General features: G+C 45.8%; 1 protein-coding gene across 9 annotated transcripts in view; it reads right to left on the bottom strand.

The window, feature by feature from the left end:
• Nucleotides 1-18980, bottom strand: part of PTK2 (protein tyrosine kinase 2) — a 253294-nt gene that overhangs the window by 39207 nt on the left and 195107 nt on the right. For 8 of the 9 annotated variants that reach the window (XM_082674402.1, XM_082674406.1, XM_082674405.1 and 5 more), the window contains 4 exons: nt 17692-17807; nt 16740-16840; nt 13821-13910; nt 11066-11270 (listed from right to left, as the gene is read on the bottom strand). In XM_082674402.1, the coding sequence (XP_082530528.1) occupies nt 11066-11270; nt 13821-13910; nt 16740-16840; nt 17692-17807 (512 nt within the window). Of the gene's footprint in view, nt 1-8472; nt 8588-11065; nt 11271-13820; nt 13911-16739; nt 16841-17691; nt 17808-18980 lie in introns of those variants that run through there. The other variant, XM_082674403.1, reaches the window with a different exon arrangement.

The raw sequence follows: 18980 nt of genomic DNA, 5'->3' as shown, positions 1-18980 counted from the left end.
CTGAAAAGTCCATAACAATCAGGAAAAAAATCAAGTAAAAAAAATCGTCCTTATTTCTAACTTCTTCAAATCATTAAAACAAAGGCAAGCTATGAGGAGGCCAAGCGTGACGGGTTCTTTAAGGCAATGGGACTTATTTTAAATAGGTCTCACGAAGGCAATTTATTTCACATGGGCTGTTTTGTGAACTGGGCCACCCTGACCTGAAGGTTACTGCTCCCCACAAACACCTCCAGATAGGTCATGGGAGGGCCCTTGCATAAGGAGACCCTCTTGGGCTCCACCTGCCCTGACCCTCCGCCCACACTCACTGTCCTCTGACCCACTGATTCACTGTCTGAAGCCTCCCTCTCAGCCCTTCATCACCTGCTACCACTGAACACGGAACGCAGGGGTAACCGGGAAGCGAGTTCCTCAGTATCATACCAAAAACTAACATGTCAAAACGCTGTGGAGAAAGCATAACTTGTTGCTCACAGTAGTGCAGAACATAAATAACTCCTGGAGTATCTGTTTTTACGATGGGAAGGCTCTTCCATAGATGGTGTAAGAGTGCCCATGGAGACAGTTCTGAACTTTCCTCTTTACAGCTGCTGAGGAACCCAGAGCAAAACACTGGAATGTGCAGAGTGTCAAGGAGGTCAAATTTAAACATATTTTCCCAAAGTCCAAGTATTTTTAGTAGCAATACATTCTGTTTGAAAGCTTTTAGCTGCCTAATGTGAACTGGCAATGAGCCCTCATGCTTCTTCCTGGGATGGTGGTTTCTAAGTCTCAAACTCACCAGAGAAAAAACTATAAGAGCTCATAAGACTTTTCATTTAACAAACGTTAGAACATGTAAGAATCATTCTTTGTTTATCCACGAGCCCCATCTAGGAAGAGAACTGGGAAGAGGGGAAAGGAGTATTTATTTAACGTTAGTTTTATTTTTTATCACTACTTCCCTCACTTCAGGAGAAAAAGTCATCAAAGTAATCAATTCACACGGTAAAGGACAAAAAAACTTGCAAGCACGCGTTGACCTTTCCCGGCCTGTGGCACTCCCTGTGGAACCTGGTCTCCCGGGCTCCGCAAGCTGATGGAGAGGGCTCATTAAATTTCCGTTCTGGAGCAACAAGATGTGATCTTACTTCTAAGGTATTTTCATGGAGAGCAATAAAGTGGTCTAATAGCGTCTTCGTTTCCAGTACCAAGCTAAGATTCAGAAGAAAATCTCCAACACGGACAAGATTTAGAGTAGACAGGGGCGATCAGTCCAAGTGGGTGACCAGCTGTTCCCGCTGTCCCAGCAGAAAGGGCACCAGCTATGAGCAGCACCTTCTGAGCTGGGCAGCTGGGCCCATTTCAACTTGTGTCCTCCTTCATAAATGAGAATGATACTGCCTGTCCTATCCACTGTTAGGATGGAGAAATAAAGTAGGTGAAAAAAACCAGTAAGACTTTTAAGTAAATGCTATCTAGTTCTGTACTTTTACCTGCCTTATTTTTTTTAAATGTATTTCATTTCTGTAGCATTTTTTCCTGAGAATGATTATACTAATACTATTCTTTTCTTCGAAACTACATTTCTTCTATGCTTGAAAAACTTTTTTAAAAAAGATTGGACTTTGATCACCTAAACATAATAATTTTATGATGACATCACAAAATTTGCTTTGGACAGAAAATCAGTCTGGATTCATAGCTACTTAGGCTAATTTGAAAAACATCCAGAGAAAGAGCAGCAAGAAACTGGATGAACAAAAAAGCCACGAGGGAAATGGCTTGTTCTGGCAAGTTCATGGGAATGCCAGCTTTGAAACATGATCTCTTCTAAGTACCCAACATCGCCTCACCACAAAGGAATGGAGCTGACCCTTCAACAACCCCCCTTGGTATCTTTGTAGAAAACAAGGCTTGAGACAAAGCTGGGACGGCACCTCTGCAGTGGGCAGTGACCAGTGTTGCAGCACACGCCTCCCTCCTTCTTCTCTTATAAACACGCACAGTAGACCGAACATATCGCTTCACGAATACAAAACTGCATCTCTCTTTACTTATTACGTATCTCAAACTGCAGGAAATAACGCACTTCTGTTTGGTTATGGTGTTACACATCTCAAAATTATTTGAAAAAAAGTGATTTCTACTAAAATCTTACTTTAGAACGGTGACCTCTTTGTATTTCTGGCAAGTTCGAGAAGCTCCTATTTGACCAATCCTCTTGCAGACAGCAACTATGGACTAGGACAGAAGAAACAGCCCTGTGACAGCACAAAGCAGTTAGGCTCTGGAGGAAGCTGCCACCGGGAGGAAAGGAACGGCACTGGGTGAGTCCCCAGTTTAATGGCCACTAGCCAGAAAGGCAGCCCCAGTCTTACTGGTTTGAAGAGCCAGAGGACTGAATTTGGGTCACCACAGCTGGTGGAAAGTGAGGGGGAAATCCCAGGAAGAAGAAAGCCACGGAGGGGTACCTCAAATTCTGAGTATAAATTCTGCCTGAATCACTAGCTGACCCCTGTACTATGCACATACAGGGCAGGCTCCAGGCAGCCCAGCTGAGGCTGAACTTAGCTGAATCGGGATTCGAGCTCACAGAATGGAGGGAGTTTGCAATGTGAGACCTGCCAAGTTAGCTGCCTGCTAAAACCAACCAACCAACCAACCAACCACTCTTCAGAGGAATAATACTGAATCCAGAGTTTCTGCAACCTATCAGTCACAATGTCCACAACATAATCTAAAATCACTTGATGTACAAATAAACATTAAAATGTAATCCATTTTCAAGAGGAAAAGAAATCTAAAGGAAGCTGACTCCAATGGTGACTCAGAAGTTGTAATTAGCAAGCAAGGACTTTGAAGAGCTATTATTATATTCAAAGACATAAAGGAAAATTTGGTCATAGTTAATGAAAAGATAGGAAACACCAGCAGAGAAACTAAAGGTATAAAAAAGAGCCAAATGAAAATTCCTAATGAAAAATAAAATATCTGAAATAAAATCTCCACAGGATTGGACGATCAGTGGGATGGAGATGAGAGAAGAGTCAGGAAAATTGAAGATAAATCAATAAAAATTATCCAATCTGAAGAACTTAGAGAAAAAAGACTGGGGGAAAACAGAAAAAGAACAGAGCCCCTGGAACCTGAAGGACACTATCAAAAGATTTAACATACATGGAACTGGAGTTTTAGAAGAGAGAAAATGGAGCGGAAAAAATATCTGAGGAAATAATGGTCAAGGACATACATTTACAGATTCAAGAGGTTCAGTGAAGCCCAAATATGATCAATACAACAAAAACCACACCCAAGCACATCCTCGTTATAAACTGCTGAAAACCAAAGATGAAATCATGGAAGAAGCCAGAAAAAATGACACTTTACATACAGAAGAGTAATAATTTAAAAGGCCAGTGACTTCTCATTAGAAATAACAGAGGCCAGAAGATAACGAAAGAAAGCTTTAAGGTGCTGAAAAAAAGAAAGAAAAAAAAAGAAAAAGAAAAATGCTGTCAACTCAGAGTTCTATATCCAGTGTAATGAAGTTCAATTCATTTTCAGATTAAAAAAAAAAAAAACCCAAAACTAATCAACAGGCCCACACCACAAGAAATGTTAAAGAAGTTCTTCAGACAGATGGGAAAACCAAATGGAAGAAAGATCTTTAGGGAAGAATAAAGAGCACTGTATGGGGTTAAATATAAAAGATTTTCCCCTTACTTTCCTAAGAATACTATTAAAAACATAAAGTGTAATCTTATTTTATGAGGTTACTGTCATATATGAATATAATACACACGACATCTAGAACAAAAAGGACTAAGGTGGTGGAAAATGAAGTTTCCACATTTTAAGTGAAATACAATTATTAACTCTAAGTAGATGGTGCAAAGTTAAAGATGTATAATGTAATACTTGAGGCAATCACCAAAAATATAATGCAAAAGGTATTTGTAAAATGCAAATTTGGGGAGTTGAGAGGAAGAGGTGCAGAAGGTAAGCCAGTGGCTTCTCAGCGCCAAACTCTCTTCACTGAGAACCGACCCGCTGCCACGGGGGCTGCTGCTCCCTCCCATCTAAGCTCAGGTGCCCAGAGACTGGGCTGAGACGGAGCCAGCGCTGCTTCACTCGTTCCCTGCATCCCTGCATCAACCTTGGCGCCATGTCCCTCTGTAATCTGAAGAGGGATGGGCCACCTACAGCCTCTGGTCCTTCACTGTCCAGAGGGGAGGACAGACATTCATGTCTACTCCACTCTTCCCCCATGTTTTCAGGGATAATAACCCTGGAGACAAAATTTAGGGAAGGGGAATGAAGAACAACTAGAGAGAGAAGGAAAATGGTGCCAGAAACAGGACTGAAGGGAAGGAATTACAGCAGCTACCGGATGAGTCTGAGGATTTCACTGTGGGTTCTGAGGGCAACCTTCAAATAGTAAATATGTGAATTACAGCTGAAGTGTGAACTTCATCTAGTCAAAGTCCTCTCTTACAAATAAGACAAGGGAGGGGAAGTGAGCAGAGCGTGGGGAGGTACAGGGGGTGGAGGCAGCCAGCAACCCATTCAGTGGGGGGCGGCATACGGTGGTAAAGAGACCGAGAAAAGCAGTGGTCCTGGACTTTGGAGAAAAGGGCCCAGGGTCTTGGATCCACCCTTTGTTAGCTGCACAATCCGGGCAAGTCATAGGGTTTTTCTGAGCCTCAAGTTCCTGAAGTGAAAAGGGCAACAGTATCTCACCCTTAAGAATTATTGTGAAATCAGTAAGGTAATCACGTGAAAATGACCTGTGAAGCCATGTAAGTATAAAGGACTAATTTTTATGAAATTTAAGTTTAAATCTCGCTGGAAATTTGTTTACTTCACATAAAACCAAATTCTGGAGGTGAAGCTAAAGTAGAGATGCACCTGTAAAGGTCTGAACATCTGTGTGCGGGGGGGGGGGGCCAACGAAGGGCAAGAGCTACCCGCAGGTAAGAAACAGTTATGACATAAATTTTAGTGGAAACAATTTAAATTTTACATTAAATTCCCATGGAATTTAGATTTACTATTTACTTTTTATTACCGGGAAGACTAAGGTCCCAAACCAAACAAACATTTTAAGATGTAAATACAGGGGTAACTGAGAAACAGGTTACTCTTCTAGATGACACCAAGACCCAACAGGACGGCAGTGAGAAGGAAAATGCCGACATGATGACTAAGGAGGAATTTAGACACCACCTTTGAAAGGAATTTGGGGAGCAGATACAAAACCACTTTAAAAGCACAGCGAAGAAGCACAAGTAACCTCATGTTATTAATCAAATCTAGAGTTTTTAATCTAGAGTTCACATTTTAAGATAAATGAAGAATCAAAAAGGACTCAAAAAAAAAAAAACCTGTACAAGATGTCCATAAGACATCTACAAAATGTCAAAAAGATGTGCCTTGCATTTTGGTATCTGGATAATAATAGCTACCCTTTTTATATTTGAAGAACCAGTTTTTTTTTTTAAACAGTAACTGATCACTTTCTGTACCTAAGACCTCCAGGTCCCTTGCGGATCTTCAGAAAAAGCTTTGTTTCTACTGCTACTACCAGAGCAGCCACAAGTGTGTGTACCCACCACGAGCATGAAAACTAAATGCATTTTAGATGATTTTATTTAATCCTGAAAACTAGAGGACAGGTAGGATTTGTGATTCTGCTCTCCCAGGGAGGCTAAGTCACTCACCCAAGGTCAACTTAGGTCAAAGAGATTTCTCAACGGCCAGCTTTGTATGATAAAGTTAAGAAGCAAACACGACGATATCAGGTTATAATAACAAGCAAACAACATCCACAACTCCCCCCAGACCCAAGCTGGAGACAAGGCTACGTATTACGGGTACAGGACGAGTACACAGCAGGCAAGTGCGGACGCCGGCCGACGCACACTGGCGTGGCTTGTACCCCTCGAGAGACTCAGCCTCGCCGAAAACTTCCACAACTGCTTGCCACTAACTCTGGGATTACAGAGGGCCACAGCAGCCAAATGCAACACACTCAAGATGTGACAGCAAAACAGTGATAACACGTGGAAACTATGTCACCCATCAAAACCCTTGGGTGGGGGCCTCTGTGCCGAAGCCAGAGACGCTGCCATTCTGTTGGGGGACTTTCTCTGGTTGACACTCAAGCAAATGTAGGAGAACCAGCTGCAGGAATTCCTTGTAACAGTATGGTATTTTTCCCTTTTCTTTCTTCTTTTTCTTTTTTAACTGAACAATATTAACAACTTGCCCACTAGTTGAAATCATAATCAGAGCACTGACTAACGTCTAGCCATGGCTCAAACAAAGCGTAGGGCGTGACAGTTGACAGCTTGTGTCCTGGACTCAGATGAGCTTGCCTTGAATCCCAGCTCTGTGACCCCAGCACTCAACTGCCTAACCTCAGTTTCCGTTTCCCCATTTGTAAACTGATGATGACAATATTACCTACATCTCCCAGGACCGTGAAGATTCAGATGAAATAATGTGTGAAAGTTCACGGCACAGGTGTGGCAGCAGAAAGCAGTCAGTCAGTGCTGGTTTTCAATGCTGTAATTTCTGAGGTTGACGGCAGAGGATGGAGACTGGCTCCTAGTGAGCATGCTTTTGGTCCAAAGGGCTTCCTAAAGCGCTCAGGGTCAGAGGGCCTTCCAGGCAGACACTTACTAAGTCAGTGATCTTTAGAATGGAAAACCCCAGGTAAATTGTTTCCATACCACTTACGTTATGTTTTCTCTCTCTAACCCGCCCTTCATACGTGAAAACGGCATATGCTTAGAGACAAGGATCGATTTCCAAAGGGTTAAAGACTACGGCTGGAGCAACAGGAGCTTTCGGCCCTGCTGGAGACACCGCACTGGTGCATCCACTTTGGAAAACAGGCGCTATCGGTACATAAAGCTAAAGCCGCGCCCACCTGCGGACGCCTGAATACGCATCCACCAGACATTCCTGTACACATGCTCACCCAATGACACTTCTGTTATGTCCCTACAGCAGCAGTCTTGAGAGCCCCAAGATGAAAAGCATCTGAATTTCCACCAATAGTAGAAGGGATAAACTATGGTATATACACAAATGGGACACATACAGCAACGAGAGTGAAGTCCAACTACCCGAGTAACATGGGTGATCTCACACTAAACGCTGAGCAAAATAAACCATGAACAAAAAAGTACACACTGCATTACAGCGTTTACATGAAGTCCAAAACCAGGCAGAGCCAGTCTATGGTGAGTGGTTATCCCTGGAGGGGGAATAGTAATTGGAAAAGGGGCCTCTCGTGGGTCTCTGGGGTGAAGGCAGTGCTGTTTTCTTGTTCTAGATGCTGGTTACAGGAATGGGCCCAATTTGTGAAAATTCAGTGAGCTGTTTACTTCTTGGCATGTTTATATGTTCACATCTTTGCATGTCAATAAAAAGTTAGAAAAATACAAAAATTAGGGTACAAAATTTAAATCAAAATTTTATTTATTACCCTCATTTGTCTAAAAGGGATTTAATAGGCCACACGTTAACTTAAAATGTTCCCCTGAGATAAAACTGACAATCTTTTCCTATAATGGCACAAACACCTTAATGACACAGAGCACTGCTGGGAAACGCTATCTTTGAACATAAACTCCAAAGGGGCAAATACTCAAGGGGTTTTACTGCGGTCTCCTCGCCACAGTATCTACCAAAGAATTAACTGACTAGCTAGGGATTAAATGACTTTTCATTCAAAAAATATTTAGTGCACTCTTATAACCTGTCAGTCACACAGTACGAAATGCTAGAGCTCATGTTATGAGAAATTTCCTATTGAGGAATTTCTCACACTTGCTACTAGGCTGCCCAGAGGTTAATCTCATTCTCCTCAATGAGGCACATCTATGAATAAGGACACAGGATGGCAGGAGGACAGGTCCTGTGGTCACAGAGACCGACCCATCCCAGTACAACCCTCTGCCTAACAAGAGTCACCGAGAGCCACTTTTCTTAACTTACGATACAGTAGAAACAAGACGTGGTCCAGCCAAAGATGAGTGGAGCCCACAATAAACTGAGTCTATCTGCAGCATTTTCTCTTTAGATAGACAAGGAGAATGGGATTTGGGAACATTTTTAGGTGCCCTGGGGTAAGGGCTATCCAAAATTTATTACTTTGTTAGAATCTTGGATATAATAACCATTTTTAAAAACTCAATAAAGAACGTGTTTGATTACTTGTGATACACTGTTACATATAGGTGTCCAAGCAGCTAGTACATTATAAAGTTACGTTTTATTTGGCTTATTTGGTAGCCATGTTCTACATGTTCTAAATACAAAGTTAAACTCCATTTCTGACTAACACAAAACAGACAGAACAAACTAATGGTCAATAATCTGGACTAATTGTTCACAAGAAAGCGTCTATAAATAGGTACATGATGTTTTTATACGTGTGTGTGTATAAAATAATTATATTTAGTTCTAAGCCTTCACCTGGGACAGTTTTTGGAGCTGCTCCACCTTAATGCAACAGTCCTCCGGCCAGTGTCAGCATGAGTTTTGTGAGAGCTAAGCGTGAACTCAGCAGCTGTCTGGTCCTCACGGGGTCCAGCTCCTGGCCTGGGGTGTGGGCAACACCGAGGTGAGTATGACGATCCCTGTCCTCAAGGAGCTTCAGTCTAGTAGGGGATGAGACGTACTAGACTGTGAGCTCCTCGAGGGCAGGAAAAGTGTTGGGTTCTCTTGCCCAGTGACCAGCACCAGGCCCAGCTACGTGGTGCTCAGTGTTTGTGGAGCTGACTGGACCGGGATGTGGCCATCTGCGGCCCACAGGGCGGGCACGGCCAGAAGAAGCAAGAGTTCTGGACAGCCCACGGGCGGAGCAGGGAAAGAGGCTGAGGAAGACAGTAGGGCTGATTTCAGCAGGTGCAGAGGAGGCCTTCCTGGCAGAGGCGTGTGGTCAGTTTGGCCACAGTGTGAGAAAGGGATGGAAAGACACTGGCCGTAACTCAAGGAGCCTTAAGTGCTACTCTGGAAGCCTCAAACTAACACCGGGGGTGCCAGGAACCCACTGAAAGTTGTCTTGAGCAAGGGAGTTACTCTCCCACTTCGACATGTTTGGTAAGACTGACTGATGAAGTATGCGGGCCGGGGGCGGGGTGGCAAGGAGACCTGGGAGGAGGGAGTGGGTCTGAAGACCCTGAGGTGAGGATGCTCCGGCTGGCCAGCTGGCACAGGCGGGCGAGGAGTTACTGATGGCTCCCAGAGGCAGGTGGAGACAAAGGCCCCACTGTAACCTACACAAGCTGAGGGGCAAGAGGCAGGCAAGAGGAGACGGTAACGGCTTTGCTTCAGGATAAACACGATGTCCTCCAACTGAAGACACAGGTCTGGGACTTGTGGGAAAAGGCAGGACTGAAGCTAAAGACAGACGGAGGTGGGGAGCGAAGCCACAGGAACAGTTAAGACAACCAACCAAGGAGAAGTACTGAGCGGAGGGGAGGAGGCTGCGGAGAGAAGCCGGCGGATACCCAGAGTAAGGGGGAAGAACGCGCCGGGGAGGCTGGCAGGTGGAACTGGTATCAGAGGGGGGGTTTCATGGACAGAATGTATCAGATTCTGAGCAACGGTCAAGGAGGAACAAAAAAATGTATGAGCAAAACACGAAATGAAGCATGTTCGAAAACCAGCTCCAACAGGGACAGCAGGTATAACTAAGCTGCATGAGAATTAAGAACCTGGAGAGCTCCAGCCTGAAGAAAGCTGTCTTGAAAGACCTGAGGGGCCGGCCGTCACGCGCGAGGCCCCGGAAGCGGGCCCGGAGGGGGAGCGTCAGGGGTGTCACCGTGCGGCCAATGGTGCCGACCCCCACCTCCTCGGCCGGACTTCAGACGCTGGGGGCAGGACTGTGTTTTGCTCACTGCTGGGCCAACAGAACCTAGCTTAGAACAAAGGAGACACTTAGCAAAACAGCTGCCGACTGGACGAATCTCTCCCACTTCTCACTAAGGCCCTGCTCCTTCCCAGAAACATTCTCTTTGGAGGAAACTCGTCAGCCGGGCAGGTGGCGCTGCCGGAGGGGAGGGGAGGCTGAGAGGGTTCAAGCGCTGGGGGATAGGGGTGGGCTAGAGGAGCTGCCGGGGGCTTTTGGACCCTGACATTTGGTAATTTTTATGAAAAATGACGAGAATATAGCAAATAACAAAACTCAAATAAAATCAGGGGAGTACTGCAAACATGAAACAGCACATTAAACCATGGCGTTGGCTGGTTGGTTATGTATTATACTAAAATATCTTGTTGATTGAAGTATTAAGTCTCAATCTAGACTTTAGTTCGACAAGTGTTTACTGAGCACTGACCAGGTGCTGGTCCTAAGCTCTGCTCCAGGCCTCCAGAAATGAGCAAGACGGGATGAGGGCCACCTGTCGAGGCCTCTGAGTCTGGCCAGTAGCAGGTCAGCTCTGCACAGACCCTGTGGGGCGGCCCAGCACACTAAGAAGTCCGTGTGTTCCTGCCAGGGGACTGGGGGCAGCTGGAGGTTTGGGTCTAATGGCGTCTGGCACGAAGTAGGAGTCACAAGACGGCAGCTGAACAGGTAACGTGGATGCTGAGCTGTAACAACAGAGCGCTGAAGAGGTACCATAGGAGGGGCTAGCTCTTTGGGGGTGGGGCAGATGAGGCAGGCTTCCTGCAGGAGGCAACCCTGAGCTGGGCTCCAAAGACTGAAGAGAAGCGCCCTGCGGGCAAGCGGGGGAAGGCAGAGGCGCCGGGTGCCTCTGGAGCAGAGGAAGGGATGGTGTGAGGCGAGACTGGGGAGTGGGCGGGGACTAGACCACGCAGAGCCTGTGGGCTGTGCCACGTTGGTCAGCAGTCAGGGCAGAGACACCTGATCACAATTTGAAGTTTATTAAGACCTGAAGACATAATCTTCTTAAGGCTCTAACAATGTATAAATAAATACAAATCCATAAAGAAGTAATTACGTTTGCCCAAGAAACAGGTTTGCCGTACTGATAAAAGGACCTGCCAGGGAGAAGCAGCGGAGGCCTGCCCGCCCCGCCCCCGGCCCTGCCCCCCATCCTACCTGAGCTGAGCTTTGAGCTCAGTGAAGCGGGGCCGCCGGCTGGGGTCGTAGGCCCAGCACTTGGTCATGAGGCTGTAGAGGGTGGGAGGGCAGTTCGGAGGCATGGGCAACCTCTCCCCGTTCTCAATGCGACCAATCACATCATTGTTCTTCACGCCTTGAAAGGGCTTCACACCGTGCATCAGTATCTCCCACATACACACACCTGCGAGGCGGGGACGAAAACACAATGGTAAACTTAGCAGCAGGAGTGCGATTCCCACGTTTCAGGAATAACTTCATAGTTCGTACGACAGAACCTCCTGTGTGATTACGGGCACATCAGCCAAATAGAGCCGCATTCAGTTAGCTCTGTTATCAAGTAAGAACAGGAATACTAATTTAGTATGATGCGAATAATGAAACAGTATTATCAAGAAAAAACCCATTACTTTTCTAAGAGGTTTATTTCTCTAAAAAATTCTCCATTAGAAAATGGCCCACCAGCTACAGTGATATTTCATAGCATAGTTTAGTGACCCAATTCAAAAAAGAGCTGAATGCATTTTAGATTTCCCTCCACTTTAGTCCAACCTGCTTATCATCACAGCGGCTGGCTTGGAGCTTGACAAAGAAAACCCTGCAACTCAAGTCTTACGCTTTCGGAATACTCAGACTCCTCTACAGGTCCCCATCACTTGGCACTCTGGCCACGCAGACCTGCACCTGAACACACTCCTTCGTGACTTGGCTTGTGCTGAATTCTAGATTCGATGCCTTTCATTTTCTTCTCCACCAGTTCTCTTCTTCCAGGTCCCTTTGTGAGTTTCCTGTGCTGCCTGCCCTGCCCCCTGGGAAGCTCCCGTCTAACCCACAGCAAGCGTGCCCCATACACCGGGTCCTGGGGGCAGAGGGGCTGTGACTGTCTTTCTGTATCTTCAGCACCTAAGATGCTGTGTGCCTCAGAGGAGGAAGGCATATACCATTATGCCATTATATCACATTAATGTGAGTTAGATCTGAAATTAGCCAAAAGTCCAACAACTTCAAAGTAAAGAGTATATGACAAAAATAATGCCTTAGTTCTGCTTTTCTCACCAGAAATTATGACAACATCATTAGTAATAACAACACTGGGTATCATTTCTTGAGACCTTCATATGTCTCTGGCACCTTTCCTTGAAGTTTACACTATCTTTAATTCTCACACCTTACATTTCTTTAAAAACTGTATTTTATCAAATCTGAGGTGCCATGATTATAAGAGACACTATTATTTCATCCAAAAAGGGGGGGATATGCTGCCCACTAAGTTGTAATGTGATCCTTTGTTACCTCTTAGAATTATTTTATTCTTACCAAAGAGCGGTTTTAAACTCATTCGGACAAGAAAGTAGCACCAATATGAACAAAACAGTCTACATGCGTGTAGGTGAGGACCCACATGACTAACACACCCCCGACTAACACCAACTGTGAAATGCCACTGATTGGTGACAAATCCTACTTCCAGAAATGTGAAAAAAAGGCATCTTAGACCCTTTGAAATGTGACGTCCTCTTGAGAGGACAAGTAACCTGCTCTGTGGGTCACAAAGCTGACAGGTGAGGTCTTGGGACCGGAAGCCAATCGGACTCCAGTGCCTTCTCCAATCATGTCACACCACTTCCTGTTTTACTGAACTCCTTCCTTTACCTAATATCAGTTAGGGCACTAAATGGTTACTGAAAGTCAACAGCAAGGAAGCAGAAGAAAAAATGAGAACACGTACTTCATGTATGTAAAGTTATTTTTATTTATAGGAAAAAGAAGGTGCATAAACTTAACAGGGCATCTCCTGGGAAGCAGTTTAAAATCCGGCAGAGAAAATATGCACACAGGACTATTCACAAGATCTACACGTGAGTGTCTGGACACAGAGAGGAAGCGCTGGGAAAGCAGAGAAAGGGAGTCTATGCCTGGACGGCACACCTGCTACCTGGGGCTTCATGGCAGAGCGGATATTCCAGGTGAATGAAGAAACTCTTTCCAACCTCTTCCTGAAGGTTAAAAAGAGTTTCAACCGGAGGAGAAGGTGTCAGGATGAGGTGTCCAGAAAGAAGGAGTAACACCAGGAAAGTGGGGCGGGGATGGAGTGTCATCCACACCAAAAAGGTGAGTGATTTAAAAATCCGGATAAGGTAGTAGAAGTTAAGTACTGCAGAGTGAACGACAGCCACACTCTCGCTCCACTGGGGGCTCTGCAAGAATGCAGCGCAGGAGGACGACGACAGGGACGGACTTGGAGCAGGAAGGAGGGGACACAGTGGACACCAGAGCAGCAGCAGCTACAGAACATGAAGGGTCACGCTTCCAAGACTTGAGACAAGTCAGGAAGGGGTCAGATTCCAGAACAGAGATGAAGGGCAATCTTAGACATGCTGGATCTGGGGGCCGTCGCAGAACCGCACGGACAGGTTAACCATTTACGTCACTCACATAAAAGGAATGTCTGAGGCCGTGGAGACAGGAGAGAAGGGAGGACACAGCACCTCCCTGAGAGGGAGGCAGGCGGAGTGAGAAGGGGCTAGGGGCAGGACCTTGGGCCCCGCGGGCCCCGCCTGGGCGCACGGCACACGCCCATGTCTAAGGAACCGGGGAGGGCGCAGGCGAGCAGTGAGGGAGGCCAGGCAAGGGAAGGCAAACCAACCTACAGACTCTGACAACACACAGAGCTCAATCCCTCTCAGAGAATACGTGAACTGTAATTCTAACACGAAAGTTTTCAAATACTCACCAAACATCCATACGTCACTAGCTGAGGTAAAACGGCGAAAATTGATTGACTCTGGAGCCATCCATTTAATAGGCAATTTTCCTTTGGAAGCTAGAAGATTAATTTTAGAAAGTAAAACTTCCCTGTCACCTGCTCAGGAATCTAACAGAGCTAGCTGAGATTTTTAGTACCAAAATCTTTGGGAGAACTGCCTTGCGCTCCCTGACGCTGGGTCATCTGGGGGTGACAGAGGAGAGGCAGGGAGCAGGGGAGGAGGGCGGCCCGGTTACCGGGAGGCATCAGCTCCCAGCTCAGTTGTGCCGGCTTCATCTACAGGCTGGAGGCCTGGCTTTAGAAACGGCCTGGTAGCCACACACGGTCAATTCTCATTCACGGTAGTTACTCTATAAGGTCGCTTTGAACACCGAACCACTGCTCCCGGGAGAAATGTGTACGTACATATCCGTACCTCACACAGATTATAACCGTAAGTCCTACAAACTTATCCTGGTAGGTTCTGACTTCTTTGGAAAATGAGGTATGGATGTGCTGCTGACCTGCCTGAGGCCCTGCTCCCCGCCCCCCGGCCCCGCAGGCAGGGGCCACAGCTGGGGTTCCAGCCTGCCCGACTGGCCCAGAGCCAGAGGTGCTGCCCCCCACTCGCTGTCCACCAGCCCAAACGGACACTTTGTCGCTGCCCTGGGCACACCCATGCCTGACTATGAAGGCATCGGAGTGTGGATTCCGCAAGTTACATGTCTCAGCAAGCACACGAGCGTGCAAACACAGAATCCACGAAGTGTGAGGACGGGCTGTGCCACCACCAGGACGTGAAGGGCGGGAGGGCGACAGAGCACAAAGGACACTCTCCGAAAGCCTGGCACTGGCTCTCTTTAGAGGCCTAAGATCCTTCCTCTGTGCCACCTCCCTCAACATTCTTTCACCAGATACCAGCCCTCAGGGAGTCCTAATTCCAAAAGGCAGAAACAGTTTCTCAAATCCAGCGGAAGTGAGAGGGTGTGGCAGGGGGGAGGAGGGGCTGCCGGCGCCAGGCGGGGACAGGCCCTGATCCAGAGGGCCCGGAGCAGGGTGCTAGGGTGCCGGGCTCTCTTCTATAAGCAAGGGTGCTCTCAAGACTTTTAATCGGAAGACAATTACATTTGTTTCATTAATTTTCTTCCACTGAACTTCATGCACCTTCATGACAACCGAGGTCAAAGCCTCTGATTCCCTCACAACAAATGACTCTCCAGCTGTGCTCCAGGCGAGGAACCCTAACCCCGAGGGGCTGTTCTCCTGAAGCCTGGCAGGATCTAGGCTTAGTGACCTCTCTGAGATAACAATGTGTGAACTCGTCAGTTGCCCACGTTAAGTGCTGTCTAGATGATGTAGAGTCTTGGCCACCGTGCTGTTTGGAGTTTAGCCCTTTAGTGGAATTCTAGGGTTTGGACTAGTCAGGATGTGAGGTAATAGGAAATGTATTTTAAAACAGTGGAAAGGTGGCTTGGTCGTTTTCAAATTAAATGACTACATAATCAAAATGAATAAACAACCAGACTTTTCCTTCCACATAAAAAGGATCAGGCTGTAGTATACAGAAAGCACTTGGACGGAGAACTGCCATCAGCTGCAGTATGAAATGAAAAAGACTAATTCTGTACGTAAGATCAGGGCTCATCTTGCGACAATACGAAAAGCAAACTGAGCAAGAAACTGGCCTTTGTAAAATGGTGGTAATAACTAGAAAATATACTAAAAGCGTAATATGGACTTATAATCCAAACCTTAGCTGAAGTACCAGGAATATGAAAATTAGAACCAAGTCAATCTGATTCCAAGATTGGGAAAACTGAAGAAAAAATCCCTTCAGCTAGAGTCCAGCTCCAAAGCTAAAGGATCAAAGTCTCTGGAGTCAGCAGACTGCAGCTCTGTAAGTCCGGCGGCGTGCACTGAGCCAGGGCCCCCCCCACTCTGCGGGGAGGTTAGCCAGCTGTGTCTACGAAGTGGAGGACATCCCGGCTGATTCCAGCTGTTGGCTGCTAGAAATAAAGCTACAATGAACAAACACCAGTTTTGTATAAATGTGAGTTTTTATTTCTCTGGGAGAAATGCCTAGGTGTGTAATAGCTAGGTCATATGGGAGGTGCATGTTTAGTTTTCTAAGAATCTGCCAAACTCTTTTCCAGAGCAGCTGTACCATTTTACATCTGCACAAGCAATTTACGTTCTGTGTGTCTGCCAGCATTTTGTGTTGTCACTACCGTTACCTTAGCCATCCTGACAGGTGTGCACGATACCACCCCGTGGGCTCACTCTGCATTTCCCTGGTGGGTAACGTGCTTATGTGCCATCTGAATACCCCCTGCGGTGGAGTCTCTCTTCATATCTTCTGCCCACTTTCTATCTGTGTCCTTTCTTTTTTTACTGCTGAGTTTTGAGAGTTCTATCTGTAGTCTAGACACCGGTCCTTTGTTAGACATGTGGTTGGCAAATACTTCCTCCCACTCTGTAGTTTGTCTTTTCATCCTTCTGCCTGGGTCTTTTGCAGAACAAAACTTTTAAATTTTGATGAGGAAGAAGCTATCAATTTTTCCCTTTTATGTATGTTTTTGGTGTCAAGCCTAAGGACTCTTTGCCTGGCCCTAGATCCGAAAACTTTACTCCTATGTTTTTTCCTAGAAGTCTCATAGTTTTATGTCTTATATTTAAGTCTATGATCCATTTGAGTTAATGGCGAGTGAGTTCAGGTTGAGGGTCATTTCTTGGCCAGGGATGACCAACTGCTCCAGCACCTTTGTTGAGAAGGCTGTCTTTCCTCCACGGACCTGACTGTATACCACTGTCAAAAATCAGCTGAGCATATTAGAATGTACCTTTTTCAGAATTAAAAATCATTAAAGCTCCTGAGCCTGTTTCTGATTTGCTGCTCTGACTTCTTACCTTTGTAGTAAGTGCTGTCTTCCATGTATCGGGATAAGCCAAAGTCTCCTAATTTTACACAGTCGTTTGAGGACACCAGAACATTCCGAGCAGCAATGTCCCTGATAAGGAAGAATTTGGGACGATACATTTTAATACAAAGGAAAACCCCCACAAACTCATCTATATTATATAAAGACATACAGGTACTCTGAAAGACAGCTTATATACAATACAAACCAGAGCTTTACTATACACTGAAAAAGAGAGACACTCTTATTACTTTACTTCAAATATATTCCTTTTGGCAGATATTTACTCATTAATATGGTGATTATTACTTTGAATGATGGTGAAGAATATTCTCAAATAATGAAACCACTTATTAGTTTTCATGCAATCATATTGCCGGCTGCATTAACTGACAGACAGTACACGACCAGGGTGTGTAACTCTACGGTTACTAAAAAATCTCATTAATGAAAGTAAAATGATCTTTGGAACACTTGTAAACGATTTTGCTGATGCAGTCCGTTTCAGTGCCGGATAACAAAACTCTAACACAATGCAAGGCAAATAAGTTGTAAGGGCTTTAACTTGTATTCAAATGAGAGAGCCAGATTATGAATAGAAATTCTGCAGAAGGCCAACAGATGTCACTCCTGGCGCTATGGTGTCCTGGAAAGTCCCAGGACAATATCTGTTTTAGGTCCATAGTGCCACGTAGAGGCTGTCAGTAGTATTTGTGGAGGGAATAATGGACCTGTTTCATACTCCACGTGAGGAAAAACCCCTCAAATCCATGTGTTCCCACGCCAGGGCACCACACTCGGCTGGGATACGCACAGCAGGACGTTTAGTGCCATCCGTGTACGAGAGTTGGGGGAACGAAAGGTCTCAGGGCACAGTGAGAACCTCTCCCCACCTCCTTCCTGCTCAGAGGCAGCTCACCAGCTTCACACCCGGGACTCACCTGTGCACAAATCTCTTGCTCTCTAGGTACGCAAGGGCTGTGCTAAGCTGATAGGCATAGAGGATCAGAGATGCTAGATCCAAACTGTATTTCCTTACTTGCAGAAATGACCTCAGCTTTTTGAACAGTGACCAAAAAAGAAAAAAGAGAAAGAGTTAGTGTCAGAGACTAAAAATCAACAGCAGAAGAGCTATATTCAAAAACAGTGCTGATCATTTCCAAATGCATTTTTATGAGAATGGCTTCAATTCTACCCTAATAAAAAAAGCATAATGAAAGAAACATATCAGCTCAGAAATTATGGTTAATCATTCTTTACTTGAGATCCAATTGCAAAATTGGAATCTTCATGATTCTAGACACATTTCTGAAAAAATACGGAAAGATGCTTCCAGGGAATGAATAAAGGCACAGTATAAAATACTGCCAGATAATGAGAGCTGGAGAACAAACAGCTCCAGTTACCGTTCCAACAAGCCTCCTCCACAGCCATGGTCAGTCCACCTCCCTCAGACCTCCCCATGCCCCAGGCAGACCTGAGCACAAGGGGGTGAAAAGGAAGGGGAGGCAAGAGGTTCTCCCTCTGCCCCCAGGAGGTTCTGGGTGAAGAAGGATAAAACGGTCCCGTGTTGGGTATTTACGCACTAGGCTTACTGGTCCTTACTACCGCTATCATGACTAATTCAGCTAAATGCTAATAATACAGCAAAGAAGGCTGATGAATTTAACACTCCAATCCTACAAAATCCCCTACACGAAGGAGAAATATTGATGATTTAAGCCAGAAGAATTAGCAAACTCTCCAAAAACAAAAGCAGAAAAATAATGTGAACCAAAAAAATCCGTACACACTCCATTTTATTTGCAAGGCATGGTAGAGGAAGGAAAGACACCGGAGGGCCCGCAGATACTTCACTCGCCAACTCTGCTGCCCAAGCTGAAGAGGACAGCAGTGGGAGGCGCCAGGCGGTGGCCTGTCCTCGGAAGGCAGGGCTGACGCCGTCACGAAGAGGATGACGGGCCCAAAGCACCCTCGGGTTCCTGATGACAGAAAACCCCAATTTTCATTAAAAGCAAGACTGTTTGGTGTCCTTCAAAGACGAAGTAACGTGTATAATGTGTCAGAAGGTTAAACTACTAGGTTTCAGTGCCACAGAGTCATGTGTAGACATCTCGAAAGTTGCCGTGTTTGCCCCAAGCAGGGGCCCACAGAGCAGCCTGGGGACACAAACAGAGGCTGTGTGGCTCAGCAGGCCCGGGTGGGACCAGCGTCCAGGCGGTGGTGATAC

Source organism: Grampus griseus (assembly GCF_964374135.1).
Source record: "Grampus griseus genome assembly, chromosome: 17".
Taxonomy (NCBI): Eukaryota; Metazoa; Chordata; class Mammalia; order Artiodactyla; family Delphinidae; genus Grampus; species Grampus griseus.
This window is presented reverse-complemented; position numbering and strand designations above follow the sequence as displayed.